The sequence below is a fragment of the Drosophila navojoa genome, chromosome X (assembly GCF_054131105.1).
Source record: "Drosophila navojoa isolate 15081-1374.11 chromosome X, UAZ_NAV_1.0, whole genome shotgun sequence".
NCBI lineage: Eukaryota > Metazoa > Arthropoda > Insecta > Diptera > Drosophilidae > Drosophila > Drosophila navojoa.
The window spans coordinates 8,344,921-8,364,252 of NC_142895.1; the positions used below are offsets into that span (position 1 = coordinate 8,344,921).

Below are 19,332 nucleotides of genomic sequence, written 5' to 3' on the forward strand. Positions count from 1 at the left end.
TTTTTCATGAATATTTTATTTCAAATTTGACAAATGATTTGTGTTTATCCATGTCATAAATCAATTATTGCTATTTATATGATTTGTATATATAATTGTCCCCCATCATTTTTATTGTTAAATTTTTATTCTGTTTGTATTGTTGAAAACAAAACTATGAAAAACTTCAAGTAAAATGAGAAAATATTGCTAATATTGAAAACACTTCTGTCATGTGGAAATTCTGGTCAAAGGAATGCTAAAGGCAATTTAACTGTATTTTATGTTTCAAAAACCTATATTGGCTAATGGAGTTCCTGTCCTAGACAAACGGATCTATCCATAACAAAACGAAAATGATAAAAACTAATACATAAACAAATGATCTAGCCGCATTCACAATCCGTAACGTAAATTAGCTTACGAGCAGTGCCGTAATTACATACGAAAAAGTAGATATGCAAACATATATATATGATATGTGTGTATAACAAAATGATTGTATAATTTTGTTTTTTTTTTTTTTTATGTATTTTTTTAATATTAATTTGTTAATCTTTTGTATGTAATAACAAATAAATGAACGATGACAGCTCGTTAAGTTCTTTTGTAAATGATATATATATATATAAAATATTTATATATATACATATATAAATATATGAATAAATAGATATGTATACATTAATGTACTGTACATATATATAAACATTTAATTGTATAACTATAGCGTGTAACCGTAAAAACAACATTAACATTAACTGACAAGTTTCCCGAACAGAAAAAAAAAAATAAAATAAAATAAACATAAACAAATAGTTGGAGGTGTAAACAATATTTAAACATAGCTGGAATTTCGATTTCTAATTGTACTGTTTGTAAAAATACACACACACACACACACACACACATACACCAACACACACAAAAGAGATAACAACAAAAATAGTTGTAAGCAAGAAGTTCAATAAAGTTAATGTTAATTTGCAACAAATACCTAAGGATTAAAGAATAATATAAACAAAAATATAAATAGAAAGATGAAACAATGAAAACATAAATGCAAACAGACAAACAAACAAAACGAGAAGATGAAACAGAAAATAAGTAACGCATTAGCTGGTAATAAATACGTCTTGATCCTATTAAGAACATTTCAAACTTTTTACACCCTATCCAAGTGAAAACAAATATAAACGTAATTGATAAACGAACGATTACCAAGTAAACTGACAGCCGAAGCGTGGGAGAGAATAAGGAAGAGAGTTAAGCAAATTGAGCTAAAGTGGAAAATTTAGAAAATAAATGAGTGATTATATATAAATACAAACGATATATTCAAGTTGTTGGCGTTTTACTTGTTTCTCTGTTGTTATAACGTCATTGATGCATTAAATCGAATTGCGCTGCAGTTCCAATTAGCACCGCCAAATTCCAATTGGCATTGCGGCTGAGTCGTGTTTCCGTTAGACTGCTGCGCCTGAAGCTCTGCTTGGGCGTATCGATAGTGCTATCGATAGCCTGCCGAGCTGTCCAAGGAGAAATCCTCGATGTTAAAAATTAAATAAAAATACATTTGAAGTTATTTTGTATTAATCTTTAATGAAGATCGCATTGATTCGCCACGGAAAGAAAAAAACTATTAAGCAAACAAAATGAGAGCTTTAAGTAAATACATCTAATTGGAGCGCAATTTTCGCGCCTGTTGATGGTTTAAAAATATGCCAAGTAAGCTGTTGGATAGTAGTTCGATAAAAAGGATAAAAACTTAAATTAAAACAACTTTTAAGCTTAAATTTAAATAATATATATAACTTATATATATATATATATATATATATATATATATATGTATATATAAGTTTATACATATGTATAATGTATAACAAGAGGGAAAACCCTCTCTTTCTCACCAATTCTTCTTTTTCTCTTTCTCGTTCTATTGGATTCTCGTTCTATTGGCTGAAAATAGTAATATGCGCCGTGTTTGTAAGTGTGCTTAAAAAGAATTCAAATTTGAAATGTGCAACGGATACGTGAACTGCTCCAAGTCCTGTTGATTTGCTTGCTTGCATTGGGCGTGTTCCTGCCGACCGCATAAGGTGTTGTGTCCTTCGGCGTACGGTCACGCTAGCGCAGCTGTGTGGGTTGCTCGGCCGAGTGTGAGCATTGAGCTGTTGAGCTTCGAAAGCAACCGAAACGATGTTGTCCTGGTATCTTCTATGTTCTATTCATTTGTTGTAGTATATTCTCTTTCTATCCTTCTTTCTTTGTCGTATTATCCTCTATACTTTGTGATGTCGGGATGGGGGCAGGTCGTCGTGTGGAAGTGGAAAGGAGCGGGGTGATCGATGCGCCTGTTAGCGCAACCCCAGCCTGAGTAGATATACATATATATTATGTATATATACACGTACATATAGATATCCATGTATAATCACGTATATAGACGCATGTATATAGATATAGATACATTTGGACAGTCACTCCACTTCCGAGCATCCTCCTGCCACTGTGTCCAACCCCCGTTCCATGATGCGTTTAATGCGATTTTGATGCCCATTTGCCATTTGCTGGCAATTTGTGGCCACGTCCGTCAACTTAGACCCATGGCGTCCAGCCCTCGTACAGTACGGCCAGATTGTCCGGATTGGTGGCCTCGCGCAACACGTAGTCGACCTGCTCAGCGACGCTGGCACGCTGATTGCTATCCGGATCGCGTCCTTCCAATTTCATGCGTATCTTCTTCCACACAGACACGCCATACGCATTGCGTTTCTGCTCGTGCAGATTGGGTGCACCTGAAAGAAGGCATCACATCAAGATTGTTTGATTGTGAGACAATTGAAAATGATTCGATGGTCCTTACCCTTGTTGTGCGTGAACGTTTCGTATGGCAACGAATCACTGTCCGCTGAATGCTGCAGAAAGTCCTCGATGCCCCTGAAGAAGTCATCCACGGCGTGCTGAGCCATATGCTCGATATGCTGTAGCTGCTGCTGCCAGCGGGCGAGCGTGTCGTGGTGCAGCGCAGGCCGTTCGCTGGCCATTTCCTTGCGGAGCTCCATCACACGCTGAAAGAAGTCCACGAGTGTGCGCTGTGCATCGCGCACATGACCACAAAGCAGCTGAATATCCAGGGGCACCATTTTGGCCTGCTCCTCGGAGTCGTTGCACAGGCTGCGCGTGTAAATGCGCGGCATCTGTTCCTGGTTTCGCTAAGGGAACGATGTGTTAGACACTCAGTTGATAATGAGGTGATGCTACTCGTTTTACCTGCACTTCCTTGAGCACCCCATAGATGAGTCTGCGCCTGGTCTGCTGTTCCGACTCCAGCATCGACAGTTCGCGCTGCACCTTGCACGTGTAATCCTCGAGCAGACCCTGCACGTTCTTTACCCAGCAGTCATCGATGGCTCCCTCGGGATCCAGCAGCTGGACAATCGCCTGCTCCACGGCGCTAATCCGTGCATTACTCACCTCCCACTGCTGGTAGGCCTGCAGCCACTGCTCCATGTTGTCCAGCAGCAGTTTCTCCTGCTCTCCGTCAATTCCGCCCGCCTGCTCGATGCTGCACAGCGCACTGGCGCATATCTTCAGCTCATTGATCACGTCCAGCTGATTGCTGGTCAGCTTGTGCTGCAGCTGCTCGTTGCGCAGCAGGCTGTCGATGTGATTGCGATTCCAGTTGCTGCGATGGCTCTGCAGCTGATCTAGCTGCGAGGTCAGGCGGTGCTGCAGCCGCTCCATAGCCAGCGCCTTGTCCGACAGCGTCTGCAAGTTCTGGCTGATTGCCTCGGACAGCTTCTGCCGGCTGATGACGTGGCCACAGTTCAGCTCGTTGCCCAGCGATTCGCCGTATGCCCAGTAGTGCGCCGTTGCGATGAGCGTCTGTGTCTCGATCAGCTGATTGAGCTGCCCGATTTCGCACTGGCTCTGCTGCAGCGTCGCCTCCGCTTGCAGCGCGGCAAAGAAGCCATCGCACAGCTGCAGCACATCCGGCGAGCAGAGGGCAATGGCTGCTGCCACCTCCTGGCCACGTATGCAACAGTTCGTGTAGTGGGAATGGCAGAGCAATGGCACCACGCCCACAATATACGTCATCTCCAGGCGCTGTACAAAGCTCTGCACGGGCTCACGCATCAGTCGCTGATCCCAGCTCCTGCTGGCGTCCACCGTCTGCAGCACCAGATCGAAGAAGCATTTCTCAGACAACGTGTTGCCAGCGATCTTAATTATGTCCAATTCCTGCAAACAAAATTGCTCAATTAGCGCAGGAACCTTATCATTCTCGTGGCTACTTCGAAATCCGAATACGTTATCTCTGATGAATCGCTACCTTCTTTGTGACTTACCTGTCACCTAGATCTCTAGTAAACCTAAACATTTATTTCATATTTAGTTCTCATTATAAATGACTATATTCTCTGATATCTCTAGTTGTTCTTCACTCAAACTTATTATGATCCATTTCTACGTTTCTACAATGATCTCATATATCATAGAGCTTCTTTTATATATGTACATAGCTCTGCTCTGACATCATCTCTAACTCTTCTTTAAGACAAATATCACTCACATTTATTATATGTATGCATGGCTACTTAATCTTGAACGTTATTTAAGATAACTGTTTATGTATTTCATTACCACTCTCTAGCCCTACTTGTTGTCTATATTAATATGTGTGTATATAAGTATAAAAACTGAATCATTCAACATTTTTATACACATTCTTCTCTCTGTCTTTGTCATTTTCATATCTGCCTCGATCTCTCGATCGTTCTGCTATCCTTATCTCTCCCGTACTATAGTTGTTGCTGCTTAGCCTCCATTATCTCACTCTTACTACGTAGCTACCATTCCGCTATAAACTGCCTGCCTTCATTCATATTTCATTGATTAGCTCTAATGTGCTTTGGTCACTTGCATTCCCTTTCCTTTAGCTTGGATCACTCACCGTGTACTGCCGTGTCGGAGCATCGTTGACATCGTCAATGATCAATTTGATATTGCGCGTGACACGCTCCAGGGCCTTGTTAAGCTGCTGGAAGAGATCGTAGCCGAGCTGCAGGCATTGCATGAACTCAGCTTCCAAAGCTCGTGGAATGGTGAATTGCTGCGGCGAGTCCTCCACGAGATCCAGTTGCTTTTCCGATTGCTCCAACTCCTGTTGCTGCACTCGCATTGATCGGTGGTAACGTTCGGCCAGACCCTTGCTGTCCAGCTGTAGAATTGCCTCCAAATGGTGCTGCTTGGCTGGCAACAGCAGCAGACGGAACACGCTGGCGGTGAGGCCATGCTCGAAGCTGTGCTGCAGCTGGATGAGCATGGACAGCGTGTCCTGCAGCTGGCTGAGGTGATCGTTGGCCTGGTCCATGGGCTCCGTAACGCTCTGGCACATTGTTTGCACCAGCTGAATGTGCTGCAACTGATGCTCCAAGAGTTTGATTTCATGCTCCTCCACAGCCGATCGCTCGTAGTGGGCGAACGCATTGTTGGCCTTCTCCAGGGTGTGCAGCAGGGCCGCATCGAGCTGCACTTTGCTGTAGCCGCTGTGCTTTATAGCCGCCAGCAGGACGTGCGACGGGCTCTGCGACTGGGCCAGGGCCTGCTCGTGGGCAAAGTGCTGCGTCAACTCGAGCAGCTGACAGCTGAGACTCAGGTGAACCGCCTCCAAGGTTCGGGCTGCGTTCAGCTTGCTGTCCGTGTCGAACTCCGGCGAGCTCTGTTGGCTTCTCCCGTTGCTGCTGCTGCTGTCGTTGCTGTGGCTGCTGCTGCTGTCGTTGCTGTTGCTGCTGCTGCTGTCGCTGCTGCTGCTGCTGCAGTTCTCGGCCTTGGCCAAGTAGTTGGCATAGCTCTCGTGGAAGCGCATAAAGATGTTGTTGCCCTTCAGATGCTCCGGATAGTAGGCCATTATGGATGCATACTGCTGCATGTGCTCCACGCACTGCAGGCCCAGATCGTTCAGCCGCTCGCACAGCTCGTCCAGCTGGGTGCGAGTGCTCTCGTAGGACTCCAGCGTCTGCGGTGGCAAATGGCACTGCACCAGCTCCAGCAAGGCCAGGTACTCGCTGTGCAAGTTGCTTCCGTCCAGCTTGAAGTGAATCAGCCGCATGTTGAACTCGGTCAGATGCTGCTGCTCCAGGCACTGCCCATAGCTCACCAGCAGCGACGACACCGTCTCATAGTCGGGCTGACGCAGCTGGACCTGGCGAGCCAACGCCTCCGTGTGGTACAGCTTGGTGGCGTAGCGCGGCGAGGCCGAATTGAAGCTGTGACTCTCAATGGCCGTGCCCAGGGCATTGATCTCGGCTATCAGGGCGCTGCGCTGGTTCAGTTTCAGCAGATCCTGCTCCGTGGCCAGGCGCTGCGTCTGTATCTGCTGCAGCTTCTCAATCTCTCGCAGCATGTCCGTTAGCTGGGGCAATATATCCAGTCTGCATTATGGATACGGATAGAAACCAAGATGTGAACGGAAGCTTTCAATAGGCATTAAATGGGGACGATAGCACGATAGTCTATGTATGCCCCTAGAATATTGCATGCTTAGATAAGCCATGAATAGCATTAGCTTTTCTTCCAGGGAGGAAATGTATGCAGAAGAGAGTCCATTGATTCTCCTAATTGAATAATTGAACTTTCATCTTGGGAAAGATTCAATCTAGAGCTCAAACCATAAAAAAAACTTTCGTTCAGTTTAGGCACTTTGAAGATAAGAAACTTTCTTCCTACAGGGGAAACATTTTGGTAAAGGCCTTGAGATAAAGGATTTTCTTCCTTGGAAAGAATGCTTTCTAGGGGCCAAACCAAAACTAGTTCTAGTTCAGCTTTGGTTTATTTTAGGAAGCTAAAACAAGGCATACGAGACTTACATTAAAATAAAGGATTTTCATCCTTGGGGAGAAAGGATCCTAGCGGGCAAACCATTAGGAAAATTAGAAAACTTTCTTTCTAGAGGGCAGCCCAAAAAGAACCTTAAGCAAATGTAGGCTCTACATGTCTGTTTTACTAAACGAATCTACTCAATATATCTATTTCTGTTAAGGGCAAAGTCAAAAGTCTTTTAAAGCTCTCTACCGACTCGTTAACTCACTTGTATTTGGTCCAAAACTTTTGGCACTGCTTCAGCTTGCTCACGTAGTGTCGTCGCTTGGCGTCCCAGTCGGAGAGCTTGTTCTTGCCCTTGTCCTTCTTGAGGCACTTCAGCTCTTTGGTGGCGGTGGCACAGGCCAGCGGTTTCGCATTGATGGAGCGTCGCAGAGTCGACGCATCTTCGTTGATTGTCCAGTCGACTAGCGGATCATAGACGAATGCCTCGAGCAGGGTGAGCAGGGTTTCGCGCTCCTTGCGCATCACCTTCAGTACATACTCGCAGCCCAGACGGTAGGCGCCCTAAAAAAAAAAAACAAAACAAAAAAACGGTAAAAACAAAAGACATGGATTATCAAATATGGTATCATGATCATAAATCGATACGATTCACAGATAGACTCGTAAATAAAGTCCCACGAATCGCGTTTATCGCCATGCATATCTCTAAGCAAAGCAAACAAATTGCAGGCATCGTAAAACTAGAGAACATTTTTATATCGACTGATACACGATATATACCATATATGCATAGCTGCCTGCACAACTATATACTAGAAATATAAATTCTACAACTGATAGAGCCATTGCTCAATGATTTTAACTTTGAAATTGTGCGTAATTTGTGGCTTGCTCGAGGGCTCCGCATTTGATTGCGCATCATAAATAGTTTATCTGATTATTACCCATACGACGCGTTGGCCAAAAGCAATTCTCCCATAGCATTAACGCGTGCAAATGTTTATTTACTAGGCAATTTATGCAGCTGCTAAATCGCTAGTATTTCAATGGGGTTTTATCAAATTTGTTTACATTGTTTGCTCTCAGCTTGTTCGTTTCTCTGTCAATTTACAAGCTACTAAACCAGCTGGTAAATATATAAATATATATAACATATACGTATGTTGCTCAAGTAATACCATGAGCATAAATATATTTCATATATATATATATATTTCGATTCATTCTGACTGCCCGCTAACATGAACTTTAACATGCGCCTTGGCCTCGAGGGGGCCAAGCGCGATGTGGATAAATAAATAATCCACTTATCAATTACCACTTGATGCATTAATAGATGTAAGCTCTGCGGCTCACCTAGGGTTAATTTGTGAAGTGCTAAAAATACGTTAGGCCCATGCGAGTGCCTCCATATCGATATCGATAGAAATGTGTCAGCCACATCAGATAGCCAACAATCATGTAGCCCCTCCCCCACACAGTTGCACACAATCGCAGTGTGGGGCCAATCGAGTCGACTGAGCTGCATACCCTACTCGATTGGCAGTGGCAAATCGACATTGTTCTGGTGTAGGGTAGCGGGAAATGTGTGTTGAGAGCTGCGCGAGCGGATTGCGTTTCTCACGCTGGATCAGGTTGCCGTTATCAGTTGGCGCTGTGGATAATAGCGAACCGAAACGTAAACAAACGACGCCCACGTATTGCCCTGGCTAAACACCAAAGTCCTTGCCCCATGTGGAGTGGCCGGCTGGCAGATTGTTCAAAACTGGCGTTCGGTGCGTTTCGTGGCCGCGCTTCACATTGGCTGATCTGATTTTTAGACAGCTGCTCACGTTAATTGTGTATTGAGTGCGGGAGATTCCCGAATCGTCGTGTGGGTCGTGTGGGTCGAGTGGGTCGAGTGGGTGTCATGGACAGTCAGGAGTACGTTTGGTTAAACCCCAGTGATAAAAGCAATAATAGCATCAGCAACACCATCAGCAGCAGCAGCACTTTCTCCACAACAACAACAACAACAAATGCGTCAAACGGGCTAGAGGATGCCCTCATGGACATGGATATGACAACTGTGGCCGCCACCGTTGGAGCGCCCTCCCGGATCGGCGCCGGCCTACTGCTCTGGCTGGTCATCAATGCAATCATCCTCGTCTTCATACTGGTGGGCAATGCGCTCACCATTGTCGCCGTGCGCACCTGCCGCAATCTGCGCTCGGTCATATCGAATCTGTTCATCCTATCGCTGGCCATCTCCGACTTCATTGTCGGCGTCGCCCTGCCCTATCACGTCGTCTTCTACATGGGCAGCAGCCTCGAGCTGGGCAAGCTGCGCGGCTTCTGCTTGTTTCGCTTCTTCCTCTTCATCTGCGCCTGCTGCGTCTCCATACTGACGCTCATCTCCATTGCCGTGGATCGTTATATAGCGGTCATGTACGCTCTGCACTACAGACGGTGAGTCTTCAGTTGAACTATTGTATATAACCATTTGGATTTTGAATGGGATTGAGTCTAGCTCAGTTGTCCCCTGTCGGATTTGCTTGAATCTTTCGACCTGCTTCTGTATACGTTGTGATTTATCAACTAATTGGATTTTAGTCTTCTTATATTCATATATATATATATTGATTATTAACTGCTAGAGCTCCATCGTCAAATCGATAAAAATCGATATCAAGCCACAGGCTTAAACCGTAAATTCTTACGGATCTACTTTTGTCTTCCGACTTACTCAGCTGCCCCTTCAATCTGACTTATTTCTATATACGTTCCGTCTGATATTCTAATTAGATTAGGTATATCCTTATATATAGACTATTAGCTGCTAAATCGAAATCTTCAAAAGCTAAATCTTCGATAAATATCGATATAAAGTAAAAATTTCAGCTAGGCTGAAGCTATATCTATTGCTAAAGGCATCCAACTTGTCATGGAAAGACCAAGTTTAGTTTATACCTTGTATAAGTAACCAGCCCTTAACAACCATATAGCTGATATTTCGATGTCATATACAGTAGAATACGATTATAATGAGGTTCAAAGAACCATCGACCATATAAGTTATTCGTTATAGCCGGATTCTACTTTACTATATCTAAAGCTCAAGATGAATCCCAGTTCAGCGGGTTCTCATATCGGTACGCATCATTGCGAATATATTATCTGACCCAGCTGGGTAAATGTCAGCTGCTATCGCCTTGTCAACCATGACTTATTACACTAGGCAGTTTATTTCTTCGTCGATTGCATTTATAATCTCCAATATCCGAATCTTATCTTTATGACGTGTTTTGGGTTATTTTCACTTGAGGCCAACGTCTACAGTCCATAAATGAGCATATAGCACTCGTAAAACTACTCTAGTGATGATAGCTGACTTATTCGATACTTATTTCCACTTCCGATGCTTCAGTTATTTGTGTTTTGTATCTTGTCCCCTCTTAAGAGCCCATCTAATCGAAATCTTTGCCCATTTATGGCAGCTATATGACGCGTCGCGTCGCCTACATGATCATCACATTGAACTGGTGTGTGGGCGCTCTGGTAGCGCTGATACCCATATTCTGGAACAAGTGGTCCGCGGCGCAGGGCTGCGAGTTTGACGAGGTGCTGCTGCCATGGTATGTGGCTGGGATTATAACGCCCGGATTCGCCATCATCTGGATATGCATGCTGGTCTTCTACTGGCGCATCATGCGCGAGGCCTCCAAGCAGGCGCAGCGAGTGCGCCAATCTGTCGTCTACAACACGCACAGCAGCCACAGCATGCTGCACCCGGACTGGAAGAGCGTCCAGATTGTGGTCTTCATCATGGGCTGCTTCACGCTCTGCTGGCTGCCCTACTTCTGTGTGGCGATCGCCCAGCTGTTCCGCGTGTGCCGCAGCAACTCGATGATCTACAAGACAGCCTTCTCGCTGGCGATGGCCAACTCGGCGCTCAATCCCATCATCTACTCATGGAAGAATGCCGGCTTTCGGCGTGCGTTCGCCCAAACGCTCTGCTGCAAGTCCAGCCGCTGCTGTCGCATCGATGCCGACCTGGAGCTCAATTTGCCCTCGGACAGTGCCAAGCAACGCATCGATAGCAACAGCAGCAACGGCTATACGGCCGCCAAGGAATGTAATGTAGAAAAACTCTCAACTCAGTGCCAGGACGCGCAATAAATACAAAATATATCTAATGTAAATCTAAAGAAGGACTACCTTTAATGCGAGGGGAACTAGCGCGAGGGATGATAGATCGTTCGGGGGATCATAATGAGCAGAACCGAAAGGGAGAACTCGAAAGACATTTGTAGATCGTTTAGTGTAATGGGTCTAATGGGGCATAGGGACTAATGGAATCTAACCTTAGTCACGCAGAAATCACGGACATAAAGATTAATGGAATCTAGCCTGAAGTCACACAGAAATCACATCACAATCTTTGAATCGATGAGGAATCTATACATAAAACTGTCTTTTTACTAACTCTCTATTTCAGCTGGCTTCTGAAAAAGAGCTGAACACTTGAGCATTGTGTATATGTATCTAAAAAAGAGACTCAAATGGGCATTCCGAGAATTTCTACTAGTATGCTTGAGCTTAGTAATTTGAAAGCCCAATTCAGGGCGTCGTCTAGTCACGCCAGGAAAACTTGAGAAAGCAAACGGCAATGGGAGAACATAAACAATTATTTGAATTAGAAGTCGACTCATCGTATTAATTGGAAATGAGTAGCACGATTATTTACAACGAGGGCGACACCAGATTTTAGTCCGATTTTATGGGCAGCAGGGTATTTTAGGGTATTTTATTACATACCCCTTATAACAGCCTGTGCTGAAAAGTTATTTGAAATATCTAGTAAAAAAGTTCAGCTGAAAAAAGAAGTAAAGCATATTTTGGGAAAGATCAAAAAGCTGAAAAGCGCTAAAGAGCTAAAGCTGTTAGAGAGCCAAGGTTCTTAGCCCTTAGGGAGCTCAGGTCTTTAAAGAACTAAGGCCCTTTAGAGAGCTAACGATCTTGGGGCGCTAAGACCCCAAGGAGCTAAGCTCCTTATGGAGCTTTAAGGGGCTAAGGTCATTAAGGAGTTAAGATACGCTTAGAAACATATGATGCATATAAGAATCTTAGACATATGAGATATATGTACATAAATGAGTCTTTCGGGCTAGCAAACGCAACAACTTGGATTTAAATAAAATAAAGTAGATCTTTAGCTGATCGAGCATGATAAAGAACTAAGGAAGCCAAAATGGAACTCATGAACTCACCTCGATGCCGGTAATGCCCAGGGCGTGCACCATATTCTGCGTCAGCCGGAAGGGCACACGCTCGGGTATGCGCAGGGTGCGTCCCTTCTCGAAGCAGACATTGTAGTCGATGTGGACGATGTCGCCGCTGCTCAGGTTGATGAGCACATTGTCCAAGTGGCGATCGCCCAGGCCAATCACATAGCCAATGACGGACATGACGGCCATGCAGTTCGTGTAGCGGCGCACTGACTGGCGCCACTCGGCGGCGCTGCCCGCATGGCACCAGAGCTCACGGGTGAGCAGATCCGCCGGCGTCTCCTGCTGCAGCTCGTTAAGCACCTGGCGCAGCACCGACAGGGGCCACTGGCGACGCGGATCCGTGACCAGCATGTTGTGCTTGGCCAGCAATGGCGACAGCTTGTTGTAGTAGAGATCGGTGAGGCGGCGCGATGTGGCGCCTGTGGCCGGCTGAGGCTGGCGCTGCTGCCACTTCTTGTACAGGGCGAACAGCGGAGTGACCCCGTCCACCCAGCTGATCAGACCCGACTGGGGGCCCAGCGGTATGACCGAGTAGTGGTGGGCGCGGTAGCAGCTGTGCGGCGTATCATTTTTGGTAGCCATGATGGCGTTCGATATGGACAGAAATTGCATGATGCGCTCGTCCAGATGCAGATCCTCCAGGCCCTTGAAGAGGAACGTGTACTTCTGCCCATTGCTGCCATAGAAGGCGACCTTCTTGGGCTTCGTCTTGGTGGGCAGAATGCAGACGGTGCTCTCCACGCTCTCAATGTGCACCGGCTGCTGTTCGTCTTGCGCGTCCAGGCCCGGCATCGAGATGCGCATGCGTCCAATCTCGCACAGCACCGGACTGATCGTCTGCATTTTCAGAGTGCTGCTCGTGCCGCGCAGCATATTGGACTGCAGCACGTGGTAGAGCTGCTTCAGCTTGTCCCACGCCTCCGGGTACGGGCGATTACGCAGCGCCTCCAGCGTGCTCGCAATGGGCGCATCGAAGCGCCGCTTGAAGCTGCGCTCGTAGTTGGTCTCCGCCTCGCGCGTGGTGAACGCCATCAGCGCCTCCATGTCGCTGAGCAGCTGCGGGCGCCAGCTATCGAAGCGATTCTGCTTGCCCTCATGGTCGTCGGGCTTGAATTCGCTGGCCAGTCCGTTGACCCGACCCACATAGCTGTTGTAGATTTGCGCCAGCGAGTGTATCCAGTACTCATCCCAGAGCAGGCAGACGCGTCGCAGCTCCTTGACCAGCAGCTGGACATGCTGCACGACCTCGGGCGACTGCTTGGTCAAAGCATTCAACAATATCGCATAGCTCTGTGCCGGGCTGCTGCTGCTGCTGTTGCTGCCGCTGCCAATGGGCGTGGCTTGTAGCTCACGATTGGCGCCCACCACCGCCGGAAAGGTGACCAGCTGCGGCCGACTCTCGGCCAGGCGGCAGAGCAGCGCACACACACTCTTCCTCACATACGGCTCATGATGATTGAGCCGGCTGAAGAGCTGCGGTATGATGACCTTCCACGGCCCAATCGGCGTCGTCTTCAGCCCCTGCTCCAGCACATCCTGCAGTCCGCTGGCATGCTTCACAATCAGGCGCAGCAGACGCAGCGTTGTCGTCACCATATTGCTGTCGTCCACATGGAAACGCGGCTGCTGCGGCGGCAACGCACACCCCTCGCCGGAGCCCGCCTTCAGGCTGAGATAATGGAAATAGCAACCTGCCGCCGCCTTGTAGTAGTCAAAGGTATTAGCCATGGCGCGACGCCAAATGCGCACAATCGACTCCAGCACGCTGGCTGGCTTGTCGGCCAGCGCGCTGAGCTGGCGCAGTCGCAGCTCGCACTGGGCATCCGTTTGCAGTTCGTCCTGCTCGCAATTGTTGCCCGGCTGTGGCTCCGTGCGCAGTGCCTCCAGCAGCTCCTGCAGCGTGTCGCCATCGAGAGGCTGATCGCCGCCCAGCGCCTCGCCAATGGCTGTGATGTCCGCCTGGCTGAGCACGGTGCCGCTGTCGACGGTCTTCTTGCCCCAGCGATAGCACCAGTTGCCATACGCTATGAGCGCCTCCTCGTTGTTCGGCCGCTGCTGCAGGCTGGCATTGATCAGGCGCGCCACCAATCGCTCGCCATGCGGCAGCGTCGTCGGCTGTGTCGAGCTGCGCGCCAAGGGGCACTCGGGCAGCTGCTCCAGCAGCTGCTGCATTTGGGTGGACATGTTGGTGGCCAGCCCGTTGCAGCTGCGCGCGGCTATCCAATCCGCGAGCGTCAGCAACAGCTCGGCTCCCACATCGGAAGCCAGCTCCGGCTGCGGCAGCTGCTTCTGTATGGCCAGGCAAAGCGATGTGCAGACATTGATGGCGCTCAGCTCGCTGCACTGCTGCTGCTGTTGCTGCTGCTGTTGGAGGTAGAGGCACTTGGCCACCTCGGTGTAGCCACGCAGCAGCTGCAAATTGTTGGTGTCCGGCGAATTGGTCAGCAGGTAGCCCGCAACGTCTTTGAGTGGCTGGCCGAAGAACAGCTCCAGCATGGCCTGGCAGGTGGACTGGTTGCCCTCCTCACGCGCCACCGCCGCCGTCTCCAGATAGAGACTGCCCAGGCTGTTCACGTTGCAGTGATTGCGCAGCAGCTGCGTCCAGGCCACGCAGCGCAGGAATAGGGAGCTGCCCAGGCTGCCAATATGGTGCTGATGATGGTGATGCTGTTGCTGGAGCTGCTGCTGCTGCCGCTCCTCCCGGCCCTTGCTGTCCAGGGGCAGCAGCATCAGCGGCTCCTGGCTGCTGCTCAGCGTCTGGGTGATGTGCTTCAGCAGCGTCAGCTGCTGCCAGTGCTGCTGCTCGCAGCTGTAGTTGAGCAGGCATTCGCGCCAGTTCATGTCCAGCAGCTGCTGCACGGATGGGCCCACCTCAAACGGCTTGAGGTCGTCCGCTGAGTGGCACTGCTGCAGCACAATGTTCTCCAGCTTCTCGAGCACACAGTCGGCCGAGAAGCTGGCGTGGGGCTCGTTGTCGCTGGGCCAGATGCTCAGCGTGTGCAGCGCTGCGTTTAGTTCGTCCGATGTGGCCTCGCTCTTGGCCAGCAGCTGCTCCAGCACACTCAGATGCGTCATGCTCTTGTGCAGAAAGGGATTCACCTGGATGTTGTCGCCGGCGCGCTTCCACTGCGCCTTCAGCTCCACTATCTGCGTCCACTGACCCGTGCAGTGCAGGCACTCGAACAGCTGCGCCTGCACAAACTGGCGCACATGCGTCTCCAGATCCCCATCGGCCAGAATGGAACGGTAGCCAACCACCGCCAGTTCCGTGCGCTCAGCTGCCTGATCTGCGGCACTCTGCAGCCACCTGTAGCACTTGCTGCTGCGCGCGCGCGCCCACACGTAGAGGCCGCGCAGCGAGTCCGATTCACGGCAGGTGACAAAGGCCCAGGCCAAGTAGACAATCGCCTGGCTGTACATGGAGTCCTGCGTCTTATGGGTGAGCAGGATTTGCTGTGGAAAGAGACGGAAATATGTAAGTACGAATTCCAAAGTGCTTTAAGCTAGAGTGCATACATTCAAATTCAAATATTACACTAAATACATGGACCAAGGATGCACAACGGACGATAGATTTTTATCGATAATAAGGAGTTTGATCGATAATGGTAAGTGCTATCGAAAGAACACTATAATCGTCTGCTGCGCGTGGTATACAAGAACGTAGCTGTCAAGTTTTACATCTCTAATATTAATAGTTTACAAGATTGTTGCGGTCATGCTGACGAAAAGACTATTGGACCTACGATAAAGCTAACGAAAGTGCAGACATGGCTAGATCAATGCAGCTAAACGCTTTGATAAAGGGCATTGGAATATTTTGACCAATTCAAAATTCAATGGATTCAGGCTCATCGAAGGGCAAGCAACCTACCTGGGCATAGCGTATGACCAACTCCGGCTGATGACAGTGCATGGCAATGATGATGACGCTGGTGCGAATGCGATTGAACCAGGACTGGCATGTCGGATTGTTGAGCCGGAAGAAGGCGCTGACTGGCTTCTCGGGCGCACGCAGTGCAAAGGCGCTGCCCTCGGCCGCATTGTAGATGAGCTTCTCGAGCGCATCCAGGAAGCCCAGCAGCAGGTTCAAGTTGGCACGCGTGTTGGAGAGCTGCTGCAGTGACAGATCGTCGAAGGCTCGACGCTCGTTGTCCTTGCCACAGCCACTCAGGAGTCGGGCGTAGCGCGTCACAATGGCTTCGAAGGCGAGGAACGTGTCCTGCGGCTTGCCCAGCGGCGTGCGCAGCTTCTGGTCGACACAGAAGCGCGCCGCCTCGAACTGCAGCCAGACGGTGGCCAGACGCTGACAGCGGCGCATGCACTGGGACAACTTCTCCTGCCGCTCGTCGAGCTGCGTCACCTGGCAGCTGCGCATGAACATCGACCGCAGGCACTCGCCGAACGGCTGTTGCTCCGGCGTCTGCAGGCGCTCGAAGAAATCCCGAAAGACATTTTCGCGTATGGCGCTGCACTGGCTCAGGCGCTGCTGCCAGACGCAAATGTGATTGCTGCCGATGCCGGAGGGGACACGTCTGGCGATGATCAAGCTGAGCGGCAACTGGGCATAGATCTGGGCGTAGGCCTCGTGCGCGCTGCTGGCCAACGGTTGGAGCTGCTGGAGCGCCGTTTCACGATACAAAAGGAGGAGCTCGAGGCTCAGATTCGATGTGCCATAGCCGAGCACGGCCTGGATGCACAGAGCACTCTCCATGGGCGCGTATTTCGCAGCTGTGCTGGCAACGCTCTCGCAAATGGTCATGAAATCGTCATGCTCCAGCAATACGGCGCAGCGCGAGCCACACTCGACCAGCAGAGATTTCGTCCAGCCGAGCAGATGCTTGAGATTGACCGGCGCCAGCTGTGCACCATTCACCAAGCAGTGTGCCAAGAACTTGAGTATCTGACCGAAGCTGTGAGCCGTAGGCGACTGGGAGCTGCTCGAATGCAGATTCTTGCCGGCGTCGCTCTCGCGCAGCAGACTGGAGTTATTGCGGAAATTGTGATTGGCCTGGCAGTGGACGACGAGCAGACAGAGTATGGCATGATGGGTGGTCGGATGCTTTGACCAGATACTCAATTCGCCGGCACGACAATTGGTTATCAACAGCTCCAGTATGGATGGCTTGCAGGCGTACATGCCAATGATTGAGGACGTCTGCTTGGCCAGTGCCGCCAGTGCGGCCAAATGAAAGATGAGCAAGATGTCCGCTTCGCTGGAGTCGGCCTGGGCCTGGGCCTGGGCCAGCTTTGAGATGCATTTGTCGACGTCCTGGACGAGCTGTTTGTATGCCTGCTGCAAGATGGGCACATTCTTAATCAGCAACGTCTCCTGGCATGTGCGCAACAGCAGCTTGTAGGCCTTTGTGTCGTTCTGTAGTCGTATGCTGGTCAAATATGTTTGCTTTGCAGCATCAGCGGGATCCGACTGAAAGATCAGCTGGACCAGGCTGGCGGGCAGGCGAGCGCGCAGCTTCCGCACCGTGCACAACAGCAAATACAGGCAACTCAATTTCTGAGAGTCGGGCAATTTGGTGATGTGCTCGAATTGCATATGGATTAACTTGTCGAGAGTCCCTGCGTCCGGATTGGCATAGCCATTGAGCAAGCAAATGCAGAATAGTTCATTGATATTTATTAGAGCATCGTCGCCTACGCCCTCCGGGTTCTCCAGCATGGCGGGCAGCACTTTGATGAGATGCACGAGTGCGAGGGAAACGATCGATTCGCATGTAATGCGCATACGTGTGAGACATTTCAGCAGCGTATTGAAGGCTCCAACGAAGGCGCCGATTCGCTCGCCCGGGCGCTCTGATTTTTCCGATATGTCCTCGATGAACTGGGTTAGGAGTCCATAGCTAAAGTCCAATTGCTTGCTAAAATATGGTGTCAGCTGCTCCAACACGTAAGCGCAATGCGTCCTCACTTCCTCGGGCTGGCCAACCTCCAGCTGCCAGCCAATGATGATGTCCACCACATCCGTAAAATGGCACTCGAAAACCTCGCGATAATTGAGCGAAAATTGCACAATGCACATACTGATGCCCATGAAGATGTCGGGGCTATCAGCTCCCTCCAGAAAGTCTTTCAATAGCGCCATTATCTTGTCCGAAAAAATGTGCATATCGCATTTTGTGTCGCAGCTAAAATAAGACAGGCGTACGGATCACGGGTCACGTGGACATGGGATGTAACTTACCTGAGCGTCGTCTGCAGCGCAAGAATTAAATATTTTTGCATGCGCTTGTGCATTTTAAAGTTCCTCACAATGAAGTCCTCATAGATGGGATATGACATGCGATTGATGTAGCCAATCACTCCTAGAGTTTTGCTGCACTCGTTCAGCACCGGAGCCGGGCATTGCTTGAACAACGACTGCATTCCATCCAAGATAACGTCAAAAGATCGAGTCAAATAACCCACATTAACTGGAGTCCGCACGGCCATGTCCAGTTTGTTGCACAGTTCGAGAGCAGCCGCCGGGCTCGATTCGTTGTGCAGGCGGCGCATGATCTTCGACATGCGCATGTCGTCGCCGCTCATTTTGTCTAATCGATCATTGGATGTGAATTGCACTGTGAATATAAGAAGCAAATGCAGACATTTGCAGCTACATACTGTACTGACATAGGCAGTAGCGAGACCTGGTAGATGGATGGATGGGGTCACTTACTCTTGCATTGAAGCACTTTGCGCGAAATGTCCTTTGTCATATCATTGTTTATATTACGCAGCACTGGATTAGCGTTGGCGGACGACGCTTGCATATCGTATGCAGGAGGCCACAGCGTATTTTCATTTACATTATTAATGTTGCTGTTGTTGTAATTGTTAATGTTGTTGTTGCTGTTGGTGATGTTGTTGTTCCCAATGTATTTGTTCCCGCTCCTTTTGTTGCCCTTGTGGCCAGAACCATCGCTCAGTATCGATGCATTCTCGTTGGCATTGTTGCAATTGCCCAGCGGATAAACAGCGCTTTTCATTGAAAGATCACCGCGGATAGTGATCATATATGTACATTAAATTTGCGCCACCGAATTGTTTTTGTTGTTTTGGCTTTCACGTTCAGTTCATAGAGATGTCAATCTCTACAAACAGTGTGTCCATTTCGATATATGTTTCGGTTTTCAGCCCACAGCTATCGATTGATTCGGTAAACGATAGTGAACTGCCTGGCAGCACTGCGTAAACAAAGATCGCAGTTATTTTTTTTTAAAATATTTATGCAAAAACTATTTACAAATAATTT

General features: G+C 48.8%; 2 protein-coding genes across 2 annotated transcripts; one reads left to right on the forward strand and one right to left on the reverse strand.

Annotated features, from left to right (window-relative positions):
• Window positions 1–11: 11 nt before the first annotated feature.
• nonC (serine/threonine-protein kinase Smg1) lies at window positions 12–19,190 on the reverse strand. Its single transcript, XM_089264238.1, has 9 exons — window positions 18,757–19,190; window positions 18,283–18,658; window positions 15,958–18,226; window positions 12,063–15,536; window positions 7,076–7,374; window positions 4,940–6,419; window positions 3,256–4,227; window positions 2,849–3,197; window positions 12–2,780 (listed from the first exon to the last, which is right to left on the reverse strand). The coding sequence occupies exons 1-9, from the start codon at window positions 19,091–19,093 to the stop codon at window positions 2,581–2,583; spliced, it is 9,756 nt and encodes a 3,251-aa protein (XP_089120364.1). The 5' UTR covers window positions 19,094–19,190; the 3' UTR covers window positions 12–2,580.
• Window positions 8,181–11,003, forward strand: mAChR-C (muscarinic Acetylcholine Receptor, C-type). The gene is made up of 2 exons (XM_089264474.1): window positions 8,181–9,261; window positions 10,290–11,003. The coding sequence occupies exons 1-2, from the start codon at window positions 8,723–8,725 to the stop codon at window positions 10,969–10,971; spliced, it is 1,221 nt and encodes a 406-aa protein (XP_089120600.1). The 5' UTR covers window positions 8,181–8,722; the 3' UTR covers window positions 10,972–11,003.
• Window positions 19,191–19,332: the final 142 nt, after the last annotated feature.